General features: G+C 57.8%; 1 protein-coding gene across 4 annotated transcripts; it reads left to right on the plus strand.

Moving 5' to 3' along the window:
* The first annotated feature begins 143 nt into the window (after positions 1-143).
* On the plus strand, positions 144-12,877 carry LOC104059025 (alpha-1,6-mannosyl-glycoprotein 4-beta-N-acetylglucosaminyltransferase-like). Of its 4 annotated transcripts, XM_009560621.2 has the most exons (5): positions 5,417-5,553; positions 8,704-8,838; positions 9,124-9,271; positions 10,122-11,213; positions 11,687-12,877. In XM_009560621.2, the coding sequence occupies exons 2-5, from the start codon at positions 8,728-8,730 to the stop codon at positions 11,704-11,706; spliced, it is 1,371 nt and encodes a 456-aa protein (XP_009558916.2). In that variant the 5' UTR covers positions 5,417-5,553; positions 8,704-8,727; the 3' UTR covers positions 11,707-12,877. The 4 variants fall into 4 exon arrangements, with proteins under 4 accessions (XP_053943314.1, XP_053943315.1, XP_009558916.2 ...); XM_054087339.1 differs by lacking the exon at positions 5,417-5,553 and adding an exon at positions 144-852 and having other exon boundaries at positions 10,122-12,875; XM_054087340.1 differs by lacking the exon at positions 5,417-5,553 and adding an exon at positions 4,095-4,475 and having other exon boundaries at positions 10,122-12,876.
* Positions 12,878-12,921: the final 44 nt, after the last annotated feature.

Below are 12,921 nucleotides of genomic sequence, written 5' to 3' on the forward strand. Positions count from 1 at the left end.
GATTTGTAAGGCAAAACTCTTTCTTGAATGTAAAGATGCTCGAAGTTCTCACAGTGATGTTTTCTTTTTGAAAAGAAGATCCAAACCTTTGAAGCCAGAAAGTGTTTTTCAGAGAAGATAAATGGAGGGAGAGGAGATGGAGGGGATAAACTGAAATAAATGGAGCAGTGAAGGACTTAACTCTGTGTCTCCTCTGAGAGCAGCAGTATTGGCCTGTTGCTGCTGGAAGCCTCGGAGCGATCGGTGATCTGGTTCATGACTACACAAATTAATTTCTGTGAGGAGGAAGCAGCACTGAAATTTTCTGGGGCTTGGAGTTGATTGAGAAGCGGGGCACTGAGGTGGGGCCTGTCTGTTGTGTCCAGAATGAGCTGGGCTGGAAATTTAACTTGGTGGATGCATGTGCTGTGGAGAGATGGGGGCTCGTAGAGAAGCAGTGGCAGGCAGAGGAGGTGCTGGACTGCAGGGGAGCCGCAGGGGAAGCCGCGACACTGGGCTGAGTTTGGCTGCCTGTTCGTGATGAGCTCCTCAGTCCTGTTTCACATCAGATCATGACTCGAGCAGGAGTAACAGCACTTTTCCAACTGTAATGTTTAGTGGAGCTGTGGGAAGGAAGGAGTTCTGTCATCTCAGTTTGAATTTAATGTGCGACGACCCCAGGGTTCCTGTGTAGCTGCTGCCTGCATGGAGTTCTGTGCGTGAATTGCTCCATAAGCCGCCACCAAGGACATCTACCCCAAACCTGGATCTGTGTCAGAAGCTCCGTGATGCTGACTACAGACAAACATATTTCGGAAAACTGCCTCACAGTTCCGCTTTTCCATGCTGCTGAACATGTATTGATACCGATAGGTGAGTTTTGAAACTATCGGGTGAATCAGAGACAGGATAAGAAAAATGTGTTGTAGCTGTTATAACAAAGGTTGTTCCCATGGTGATGGAGCCTGATCTGAGCTGTTGCCTTTGTGGTGCAGGAGGGGAAGGGCAGGGTGCTGAGCGCTGGAGTAGCAGCGTGTGAAGGCTGCAGCTCCATCCGAGGACTGTGCCATGCGGCAACAGAAGGAAGCTGCTCCAGGGTAACGAGTGAATAACACTCTTGGCAGTGGGGGAGCTTCTTGCTGCCTGGAGTGCAGCAAGGAGAACGTGGTCAGCGTGCACAGTGACTGTTGTCTTGGGTGGGAGTGCTCGGCTGGTGTGCGCTTTCTGCTCAATCAGAGCCTGTTTTCCAGGCGCTCCCAAGTGCTCTGAAGCTGCACTTTTCACTATGTACCCTAAACCCTCTCTTTTGCACGATGATGCCAGTGCCCTGTGTGTGCCTGGTGATCGCTGCTTGTGATACGGAGGGTGGGGACACAGATGTTGGGTTCCTTGCTCAGGGCTGGCTGGCAGGAGGACAGGGCATGCTGGCATCTGTCTAAAGCTCTGCCTTTTCCTCTGGAGAGCTGATCTGGCTGAGTGGGGATGGGAACAGCAGCCTGGGCCTCGCTTTTGCTCCTGTGAAGAAATACAGAACGAATTGTAGGGCTGTCTGACATCTATGGAAGCAGAGATGTGCTCCATTCAGGCATATGGTATGTCTGGGATATGCTCCGTGTTCTGGGGCAAGAGCTATTCTAGCAGCACCTGCTCCGGACAGTGAACGGCTGTCAGCCCCTAAACTCTCCTTGGGCAGTCGGTCCTCGAATGATGCAGCTGGAGGGGGCTGGAAGGGCAGGAAGCATTGCGATGGGATGGTTCCTGTTGGAACCGAAACCAGATTTGCTGGTTTTGGATCATAGAATCATGGGATGGTTTGCTTTGGAAGAGACTTTAAAGATCATCTAGTTCCACCCTCCTGCCATGGGCAAGGACACCTCCCTCTGGAGCAGGTTGCTCCAAGCCACGTCCAACCTGGCCTTGAACACCTCCAGGGATGGGGCAGCCTCTGGGCAACCTGGGCCAGGGCCTCCTCACCCTCATCTTGAAGAATTTTTTCCTCGTGTCCTATCTAAATCTTCCCCCTTCCAATTTAAAGCCTTTCACCCTCATCCTATCGCTCCAGGCCCTTGTAGAGTCCCTCCCCACCTTTCCTGGAGCCCCTTTCCGTACTGGAAGCTGCTTTAAGGTCTCTCCGAAGCCTTCTTTTCTCCAGGCTGAACAACCCCAACTCTCTCAGCCTGTCCTCAGAGCAGAGGTTCTCCAGCCGTTGGATAATCTTTTTGGCCTCTCCTGGATGCGTTCCAACAGTTCCATCTTCTCCTTATGTTGTGGATAACGTGAGGATATTAAGGAAATGTATTAATTAAGGACAGTCGCTCCTAACCCAACAAGGTGCCCTCCCGTGCCAGCGTTTTTCAAGGCTGAAATGTGTAAAGCATAGAATGACTTTCAGTCTTCTCCGTTGCAGGAAGCGAACCTGACTCTGTCGACAGAGCGGCGCTGCTTGGCAGCGCCGTCAGGAACTAGGGACCTGCTGTGATCCATGATGGGAGGCCGGTGTGAGACAGCAGCGATGCTGTGAAGGTTGGGCTCTGCTTCCCCCCCATGCAGAGCTACAGGGGACTATGTTTTCCCCTTCCTGCTTTATCTGGAGCATGGGAAGCCCGCGTTGAGGTTTGCTCAGTGATGTGTGTGATCCCTGGCCAGCCCCAGCCCCATGCAGGGGTTGTCACACCCCTTGTTGTGTTCTCCAGCAATGGGATGCAGCGAGGCTGTGGCAAAGTGGTCTCCGCGCACCCTGCCAGGGCTCCAGGTAGGAGAGGCTGTGGTGTGATGTGAGATAATAGCTTTTTCCTGTAAGATGTGACTCTGAAGGGACCCTGGTTGTGTGGAAACGGAGCCCCAGCTCAGCACCGCGATGGTTGGAGCCCAGGTGCTCTCGGTGCTCACTGGGGCCCGGTTTTACCTCTGCTTTGTCCTGCTCGGCCTCCTGAATAATGGAAGGGCTGTAAGCGGATCCAACCTGGCTCTCCAATTTCCCTAGGGGAAAGACAGAGGCTTGGCCACCACCCTGGCCTCACCCTGTCACTCTCCTTGCTGGGGATCAGGTGTCAGACGGAGCTGAGCTGGGCAGGATGAGGGCTGGGTACTGCGGGGAGGTGGCCAGTGCCTGAGTGGGTCCCCTTGGGCTGTCCCACCCCAGAGCTCAGCTCCAGCCCCAGCTGGGGGCACTGGGTCTTCCCGGACCCAGGGCTGGGCCTCTTCCCCTCTCAGAACAGCTTTTACATCAGGGGCTTCTCTCTGTTCTCCTGCTTATTCCAAGAACAAGCAAGAATAGAATGGAATACTTCAGTTGGGAGGGACAAAAATGTGCCTTCTAGCCCTGTTTCTTCATAGGTCTATGAAGATGATCTGAGGGCTGGAGCCCCTCTGCTCTGAGGACAGGCTGAGAGAGTTGGGGTTGTTCAGCCTGGAGAAGAGAAGGCTCCAGGGAGACCTTAGAGCAGCTTCCAGTGCTGAAAGGGGCTCCAGGAAAGCTGGGGAGGGGCTTTGGACAAGGGACTGGAGTGGCAGGATGAGGGGGAATGGCTTTAAACTGGAAGGGGTAAGATTTAGATTAGACGTTAGGAAGAAATTCTTCACGCTGAGCATGGGGAGGCCCTGGCCCAGGTTGCCCAGAGCAGTGGTGGCTGCCCCATCCCTGGAGGTGTTCCAGGCCAGGTTGGATGGGGCTTGGAGCCCCTGATCCAGTGGAAGCACCCTCTGCCCGTGGCAGGGGGTGGAACTGGATGGGCTTTGAGGTTCCTCTGACCCAAACCGTTCCATGATTCTATGAAATCCTGCCCTGTGTTCCGAGATGGTGGATGGGGCCCAACGGGGTTTGGTGGCTCTGCTGCGCCCGAAGCGGTGCTGCATGTTCCCTGAAAGGCTCAATCCCACGGCAGAGCTGCCAGCTGCCCCCAGGAGCGCTGGGGACCCCATGGCTGCGTGGGACACCGCGGCCCTCCCCTCCCTTCCGCCCCGCGGGGGCAGGAAGGGCCCCAGTTCCTTCCTGCGCAGGAATAGGGGTGATGGGGCGCCACGGTGAGTAAAGCCCTCCCCATCCTGCATCTGCTGCTGGTTGTTTTGACATCCTGTGTGAGTCCCTGAGCCCCACATCCCTCCCACGTCCTCGCGTGCAATCAAACAGCGAACCTCTGCTGGGTTGCACCGTCTCAGCTCCCGTGGCCCTTCTGGCGTCTTCTAGTCCTATCCAGGTGCCAATTTCCACTGCGATGCGGATGTCCCCACTGAGCTCCCTGCGGGGACAGAGCTGCTGGCGTCCCGTGATGGGAATGTAGGATTTAAAAATCAAACAGTGAGGGGAAAGTGAAAACCAGCAGACCCAGGAGCCTGGTTCCTGCTCTACCATATCTCTCCATGGTCACCTTGTCCTCACAGACGTATCCAAGAGCAACAATTCCTTCTAAACCCACAGCAGCAGCCGGGGTGGGAGGGCGCCGCAAGGGATTTATAGAAGACGGAGCCTGGGAAGAGACATTGAAGAGTTTGCAAAGGTAGGAGAGATCCAGGCCAGCGATTAGAGAAGGGAAATGGGATCTGCGCTTCTGTGTGGATAAATGACAGGAATGGGGTGGAGGGGAAGGATCTTTCTCTTGTTTTTGGATGCTGCCCGTGAGCTGCTGTGTTGGAAGGAGATGAAGAGCACCCAGCTCCAAGCAATGCTGTTGGGTGACTTGTGGGTGCTCCAGGGCTGTGGGTCTGGAGCAGGGAAGGGGTGGGGGAGAAGTGAGGCTTGAAGGGTGGAGGAGCTGGAGACAACCCGGGCCCTGGGAAGGGCCCCACGTGGCCCGTGTTGGCTCACGGGGGTGGAGGAGTTCCACATTTCCATAGGCACTGGCAGAGGCTGCCCAGGGAGGTGGTGGAGTCCCCATGCCTGGAGGGGTTTAGAAGATGGGTGGATGAGGTGCTGAGGGAGCTGGTTTAGTAGTGGACAGGTACAGTTGGGTTTGATGATCTCAAAGGTCTTTTCCAACCAGGTGATTCTATGAAGTGGTTTTGTCCCCAGCCAGGGCTGCGATACCCAATGTCAGGGGCACTGTGGGGAACCCGTGGGGTGCGTTCCTTTGGGATCCTGGCAGCTGCCTCTGCCCTGGCCAGGGGGGCTGCGGGGCAGTTCTGGCACCGGAAGATTCTGCCGTGCATGGGAGTTGGAGATGATGGGGCTTGATGAGAGCCCCTCGGGGGTCTGAGAATGCCTGGGGGCCTGGGGCCGCCAACGGGGATGGCGGGAGGGTGGGATGCAGCCTGTGCCATCGTGGGACGCCCAGTCCAGGGAGAGGCTGAGGCTGCCCAGTGCCCACAGCGGGGCTGGGGGCCCTTCGCCCCATCACACCCAGGGTCCCCACCAGCCCATCCAGTTCACCCAGCACTTGCTGGACTGGGGCAGAGGACGCCGGCAGATGCTCCTCCTCTGCGGGAGGCAGGCGAGGACTCGGGGTGGGGCTTTGCTGAGCAAGAAACCACAGTCCTGCCAGCCCTGGGGAAGCTGCCAGGGCTGAGCACCCCGGCGAGACAGCGAGGCTCCCTGGCTGCCACCTCCGTGCACCCACGCGCCGGGCTGCCGCGCACCCCGTAAGTTCCCGCTGCCTCACTGGGCGCATCCAGAGCAGTGCTGGGCAGAAGCCATCTCACTGGTGTTGTGGGATGGGGCGGCGTGAGAAAGGGGCATCAGGGTCACCTGGGGGCTGGGGGTGCAGGCAGGGTAGTGGGATGGGGGTCCCTATGCTGTCAGCATCAGGGTTAGAGCTGAGACCCTCTGTGCCATAGGGCTGTAGGACACCTTGGGTTGACCTAAAGCTTTGGCTCTCAGAGTCCTGTGCTGCTTAAAAGTGGCTTTTCCCTTCCTTCCTCCCTGCGGGACAGCCCTTGGAGCAGAGGCACCCACAGGGCTGGGGCTGGACCCCGGGCTGGCTCTTGAGGGGTGGCCATGAGCGCCCATCTGCACAGCCCCGAATGGCCGTGATTTGCCCATCGGGGCCATTGTGGTGCCAGTTTGCCCCGTCCTCCATTGAGTGAGTGGCAAATTGTGGTGCTGGGTCGCAGCGTGCCCCTCTCTGTCCTGGGGATGCTGTGGGGAGGTGATGGTGGGCGCTGACCTTTGACACCGATGTGCTGCTTCCCCCTGGGCGACATGCGGTCTTTCCCGTGCCTCCGTTTCCCCCAGCACGACAAGGTGCTTTGGGCAGTGGGACAGCGAGCCCGTTGTTCCCCTGCTCCTCCGGCAAAGAGCCGCACTCTTCCCTGTGCCGGAGGAAGCAGCGGGGCTGCCTGCGCACGGGGAGCATCCGGCCCATCCTTGCGGCCTTGTGGGACCGAGGCAGTGTATTCACTCGTTCTCCTTCCCCTCTGCTGCTAGACTGAGTCACGGCTGCTGTGGCACGTAGCCCGCTCGGCCGGGAGGCTCTGAGCAGAGCGGAGGGTTTGCTCTGCCGCCGGGCGAGGGGCACTCAGCAGCCCCTGGCGCAGCGTCCCAGTGGAGTGGCTTTTGGGGAGGTCCCCAGCAGATGCTGAGCTGCGGGGAAGGAGCATGAGGGGCTGGGGTGGGAGTGGGGACAGAGATGCTCTGTGGAGACACCTGTAACGAGAGCAGGAGGCTGCCGCCCAGCCAGGCCGTGGGTCCCGCTTGTGCCCATCCATCCGAGAGGCTTTGTTTCTCCATGGAGGCAAAACCCAACCCCCAAATAGGGCACTGATCATGGTGCGGTGTTCATTACTTTTGGTTCTCTTGAGCCTATGCTGCTGGTGGGGTGAGGGGTGTGTGACTCCCCGTTCCCTGCAGGCTCCATGGACAAAACAGGCTGTGGGAACTGGGCGTGCTGAGCAGCACCTTGGTTTCCACCCAGGATGGGCCTCTGGCAGCCAGATGCCGTCCCAGCAGCCAGGAAAACCTTTGCCCCCTGCAGTATAAATCCGCCCAGCCCCGCTGGGGCTGGATGCCAAACCAGCTTGCCTCCTGGACTTGTGATGCACTATGGTCGTGGAGATCCGGGCTTGGAAACCTCCAGCGTGGCCTCAAGGTGTGACATCCCCATGGCTTGGAGTGGGTCCCTAAAGCTGCTCCCTGCCTGTGCCCCTTCGCTGCGCAGGGAGGGGAGGCTGGGGCTGCCCCAGAGCGAGAAGCACCCCCGGTTCTCCCTGCTCTGCTTGGACCTGGACAGATTAGAAGCAGGTCCAGGAGCTCGTTGTCCCTGATTGCTTTGAGGAACCGGAGCTCAGCCCCTGCTGCGTTGGCAGCCACTCTGCTCTCCTTGGCTGAGCCATGGCTCAACCCAAGCCTCCCTGGGAGAGAGCAGCTCGCTCTGTTTTAATTGCTTATCTTGGAGTAACAAGCAATGTTCCTGGGTGAGGTCAGCACGATGAGGACCACGCTGGCTGCTGCCGTGCAGGTGCCTGCTCTGCACTGGCTCCTTCAGATGCTGACAAGCCCCTAAAGGACATTTGGCCGGGAAAATGGAGGGTTTTCCAGCAGAGGAGCTGCACCGACCCCTGCCCTTCGGGGCTCTGGGTGGGCTGGGAGCATCCACTGCTCAGCAGGAGTTGATCATAAAATCAGGGAGTGGTTTTGGTTGGAAGGGACCTCAAAGCCCATCCAGTCCCACCCCCTGCCATGGGCAGGGACGCCTCCCACTGGATCAGGGGCTCCAAGCCCCATCCAACCTGGCCTGGAACCCCTCCAGGGATGGGGCAGCCACCACTGCTCTGGGCACCCTGGGCCAGGGCCTCCCCACCTTCGTCGTGAAGAATTTCTTTCTAATGTCTAATCTAAATCTTCCCCCCTCCAATTTAAAGCCATTCCCCCTCATCCTGCCAGTCCAGTCCTGTGTAAAAAGTCCTGGAGCCCTTTCAGCACTGGAAGCTGCTCTAAGGTCTCCCTGAAGCCTTCTCTTCTCCAGGCTGAACAACCCCATCTCCCTCAGCCTGTCCTTGTATCATCTCTGTCACCTCCTCTGGCAGTGATGGATTTGAGAAGTCCTGGGTAAAGCGCAGTCATTCAGGATCTCTGGCAGCTTTCCCAGCATGTTATTACAGAACTGGGGAGGGCTTTTCCTCCATGGATTTGCCTTCAAAGACATTTTCATCTAAACAAGCCGAGGTGCTGTGAGCAGTTGGGATGGGGCTGGCCAGCCTGGTCGCCAGTTTCCCCTCTTCCAAGGCAGCCCTGGTCATATTTATGATGGAACCCCCCCAGAAAATCACAGGAGCCTTTTAGCCTCCTGCCACGCCTCTGCTACAAGGCAAAATATCTCAAGAGCAGTGTAAATTCCTTGAGGTGACACTTCTCCCCATTTAGGCGCAGCTTTCTTGTCCTGCCAAACAAGGGCCGTGGTGGGAACGGGGTGATCGTGGCTGCCCGGGGCAGGAGGGGCTGCAGGAGCTGCTTCGTCCTTGTGATGCTGGAATAGCAGCCTGGGTTCCTTTGAGTGCATCCCAGGGCTCAGTGCCTGTTCCTTGAGTGCCACCATGACCCGAAAGCCTTCACGGAGGCGTGTGTCACCTCCTTTTCTTCTGCCCCACTCGGGGGGGTTGGCAGGGGCAGATTTTGTCGCTGGCTGTTCTTTCCTGGTTGGGTTGGGGTGTCCTGCCCAAAGGGGACGGTGTCTGGGTGCTTCCTGGTGCCCCACGGCTGCCCCTGGGCGTGGAGGGGTCAGCCGGGTGCTGGTCCAGGGGACGGTGGCTTTCCCTGGGCTGTGCCCTGACCTGATGGGCCCCTTCCTCCTGCAGGCCTCGGCGTGTGAGCCTGGTGCTATGCGATGCTCCCTGAAGCGCTCCCTCACCGCTGCGCTCGTGGCTGCCTCCGTCCTCTTCCTCCTCTTCTTCCTCCATGGGGGCAGCCAGCAGGAACAGGAACTCCCAGAGGTGAGTCCTCAGCAATGATGTCCTGCTGGAGGAGCCACTGGAGCTCCTTCATCCCCACCTGCCACACACAGACCCTGACCCCAGCTCTGCTCTTTCCCTGTCCCGTCTCACCCCCAAATTTTAGCTCTGCCTTCTCTCCCTGGGGTTGTCCTTTGCACGTGGGCTTCCCCTGATCCCGGAGCGGGGAGGGCAGGACAAGGGCTCCCCATCATCACTGGGTCCCTCCTTGCACACGTGTCCACGGTGCTCTGGGATCTGACCTGGTTGCCTGCGGTTCCCATCCAGGTGGATCTCGGGGGCTTGGCCCCAGAGATGGTCCTGCAGGTGCTGCAGCCGGAAGGAGCCCTGCGCATCCTCAGGGACACAGATGATCTCTCTGCACTCCACAATGTCTCCTACCGCCTCCTCGCTGGCTCCCTCTCATCCCAGAAAAGTGAGTGGCTCTGGGACCCCACACCAGACAGGACTCAGGGTGAGATGAAGGGGTGGAAGAAGATCAGTGTGCTCCAACATGGTCCATGCTTCGGCACTTCGGGACTGAGGTGACTGTGGGCATTTTGGGTTTCCTGGATTTCTGTGGGGAAGGTGGATGAGACAGCATCTCCCTAGGGTTGAGTTTACTGCTCTCCAGTGAGGAAGGTGGAGATGGTGGGACTGGACCATGGGGACAACTGCTTAGTGTCAGAGATGTGGAAAAAAAGCAATTCACCTTCAAACACCACAGCAAAGAGCTCGGGGCAGCCCCACGCCAGCCTGCGCTGACACCAGAGGTCTGGTGTGTGCACGGTATGGCCCAGCCCGCGGCAAAACTGCAGCAACGTTGGACAAGCGCAGCGCCCGCTGGGCTGTGGGGAGGGCAAGCAGATCCTCATCCCAGCGTGGCTGCATCTCAGGTTCAGAGTAAGGTAGGGGCCTGCTTCCAGGATGTGCAGTTGTGCCATGAAGCCATCCCTGCCCTGTGGACCATTTCTGCACCATTCCTCCCCCAAATTTGGCTTTTTTAACTGTCTTTTTATCAAATCATTCTTCTTTGGAGAAGCCCTTGGCTTCTCATCATGGCTTCTCCCTGCCCTTTGGGCCAGGTTTGGGCACCTCCTGAGGTGCTGGGGGCTTCAGCTTTAGGAAGGACCTTTGATATGGGGCTGTAAATAGTAAGATATTTGGGCTGGTCATGCAGAGGGCTTTTTGGACCCCCCTCCTTGCAGCTTGCAGGGAAAACCCTCACCACGGTGTGTGTCAGGTCACCCCTCAGCCTGCCGTAATGTCTTTCCTTTGCCTTGCAGAATTCTTGGCGGTGGGATTGGCGTCGGTGCGGCGGCCGCGTGGCTACTACCTCCCTGCCACACTCCAGTCCCTCTTCACGCAGTCGACAGAGGAGGAGCTGCGGGAGATGGTGGTGGTGGTGCACCTGGCTGACAAGGACCCCACCTGGAATGTGCGCGTGGCTGTTGATCTCACCCGCAAGTTCGCTCAGCACATCCACCTGGGCCGTCTCCTGCTTATCCATGTGCCCCAAGAGTTTTACCCCACCCTCGAGGGCCTCAAGAGAAACTACAACGATCCAGAGGAGCGAGTGAGGTTCCGATCTAAGCAGAATGTGGATTACGCCTTCCTCCTCGCCTTTGCTGCCAACCTCTCCTCCTACTACTTGATGATCGAGGATGACGTGTGGTCTGCCAAGTCCTTCTTGACGGCCATCCGCAAGGCACTGGCTTCCCGGGAAGGCTCCAGCTGGGCCACCCTTGAGTTCTCCAAGCTGGGCTACATTGGAAAGCTCTACCGCTCCAGCGACCTTCCACGCCTGGCTCGTTTCCTCCTCCTATTCTACCAGGAGATGCCGTGCGACTGGCTGCTGGTCCACTTCCGCCTCCTGCTCACCCAAAAGGACGTCATCCGCTTCAAGCCCTCCCTCTTCCAGCACATGGGTCTCTACTCCTCCTTCCAGGGCACCATCAACCGGCTGGAGGACGACGAGTTCCAGGCTGATGCTTTGGACCTTCCAGACAACCCACCAGCGGCCTTGTTCACCAGCATGTCCATCTTTGAGAACTACGAGCCCCTCAAGGCTTACAGCACAGCTGAAGGATATTTCTGGGGGAAAGACCCAGCAGCCGGCAGCACCTTCTCCATCGTCTTCCAGCAGCCGTCTCGTGTCACCCGTGTGCGGGTGCGCACAGGCTCCAAGGAGCGCCAGAGGGATTTCCTGCATTCAGGAGTGCTGGAGCTGGGCTGGCGTCGTCGGGCTGATGGCCGTGACTGCGCTACCTACACCATGGTGGGCACCTTTGAGAAGGGGACGTTGGAGCGCCGGGGGCTGGAGAGGGGTGTGCCCAGCCCCGTGGAGTGCATGAGGATCCGGGTGACCCGGGACCAGAGTGAGTGGCTCATCATCCAGAGCATTGACATCTGGACCACAGACACCTGAGCGGGAACGAGGTGTCTGGATTTGATACTGAGAAGTCTTTTATTTTTCTCACTCCCTGTTTTGATAAAGAATTAAATTATTGCCTCTTGCTGGCGCTGCCTTCTGGCTCCAGAGGGGTGGCAGGAGCTGCTGAGGGGCGGGAGCAGGGCCCACCAGGGAGGAGCAGAGGCTGCACAGCGGCAAACATTTTCTCCTTGGGTGGATGGTGCACAGAACAGAGCCAATCAGCTAACGAACAAATCAAATTATCTGAACTTGATGATCTTTAAGGTTCCTTCCAACCCAAACCATTCTATGAAAACATTATCGAGGCAGTGGCATTTCTGCAGCCTCTCCACACCACCCTCTCCCCATCTCAGTTTTTGAACCCACCAATTCTTCGTTTAACCTGTGTTTTTTCCTCTCTCCAATCCTATTTTCAAGCTGTTCCTGGAAGGGGCTAGGGGAAGACCTGGGGCTGCTGCTCTCCAAGGCCGTCTCAGGGATGCAGGGACGTGGTGGCTGGGAGCAGGACTCCCACCGCTGGTTCCTCGGTGCCGATTTGAGGGACACGGCCACCAGATGGACCCATCGCACTGGCTCTGTCTTGTCCAGCTGCTCTCATCCAGCCGCTGCCTGTCCAGATCCTTCAAATGGATCCTCCCCCTCTTGGGAGGCTGCAGTTCCCAAGGACCCACACCCTGTGTCCATGAGGGGTTCACCCGAGAGGGAAGGACAGGGAGGATGAGGTCCAATGATTGAGGACTACGGACAAGAATGGGTAATGGGAAATGTGGCCTCGGTTAACACGGAGCTCTGGGTGCTTTTTAGCCTAGCGCGGTGCTGGAGGTGCCCGGGGTACGGGCAGGCTGCGGGCATGAAGCTCCAAAGAGCTGTGGTTTGGATTTGTCTGGCAGGATCAGCTTGGAGAGCTGGATCCCGCTGGGCAGCTCTATCGGAAGCTGCTGGCACTGGCACGCAAGGGAGTGACCAGCACCTCTCACAGTTTGGCTTTTAGCAAGAATTGCCTGGCTCTCACCAATGAAGGAGGAATTCTGATCTGCAGGCTCTTCCCACCAGGCAGCTCAGAGCAGTTTGTCACTGCCTTGTGCCAAGCAGTACTGCCCTGCCTTGCTCGTGCTTGAGGCCTGGCTCTCCTGGAGCAAGACAGTTACTCTCCGAGCACAGACGCGCCCGCACCAGGCTGGGACCCACCTGCAGTGCTGAAACTCCCCAGCGCCCTAAACCACAGCTCAGGGGTGAAGTCAAGCACCAGCTGCCTGCTGGGCACTGGAACGCAGCCTGGGGAGCAGCTGCTCAGTGCCGGGAACCCCAGGCTTTCTGTGGGGCCTTCTCCCTGAACCAAAGCCAGCCGCGTAGCTGATCTTAGTCTGTGTTTAATACAAAGATGCTACTTGGTTAACTCCAGCACCTTCCTGATGTTCTCAGTGGGATTGATACACACAATGCAGAATAGCTTCAGTTTCCTCCCCCACAGCCCAAGGCTGAGCTCTCAGAGGGTTCAGAGTAGCACAAGTGTCCCCTCTCCAAGGCTCCAAGATCCAGACAAGTAGTTCCAGTGCTCCAGGAGAGCCTTATCCCCAGCTGCCTTGGACACAAATGCTCCTGACCACACAGAGTGCAGCCAGGGTTACCAAAGTGGGTGCAAACAGAAAGTG

The sequence above is a fragment of the Cuculus canorus genome, chromosome 24, assembly GCF_017976375.1.
Source record: "Cuculus canorus isolate bCucCan1 chromosome 24, bCucCan1.pri, whole genome shotgun sequence".
Classification (NCBI taxonomy): domain Eukaryota; kingdom Metazoa; phylum Chordata; class Aves; order Cuculiformes; family Cuculidae; genus Cuculus; species Cuculus canorus.

What these genes read in the sequence shown, in the direction of transcription:
- LOC104059025 (XM_054087339.1), top strand. Translation starts at nt 8,728, where the DNA reads ATGCGATGCTCCCTGAAGCGCTCCCTCACCGCTGCGCTCGTGGCTGCC. An exon ending in AGGAACAGGAACTCCCAGAG is followed by an intron (nt 8,839 to 9,123) that starts GTGAGTCCTCAG and finishes GTTCCCATCCAG; the next exon opens with GTGGATCTCGGGGGCTTGGC. An exon ending in CTCCCTCTCATCCCAGAAAA is followed by an intron (nt 9,272 to 10,121) that starts GTGAGTGGCTCT and finishes TTTGCCTTGCAG; the next exon opens with AATTCTTGGCGGTGGGATTG.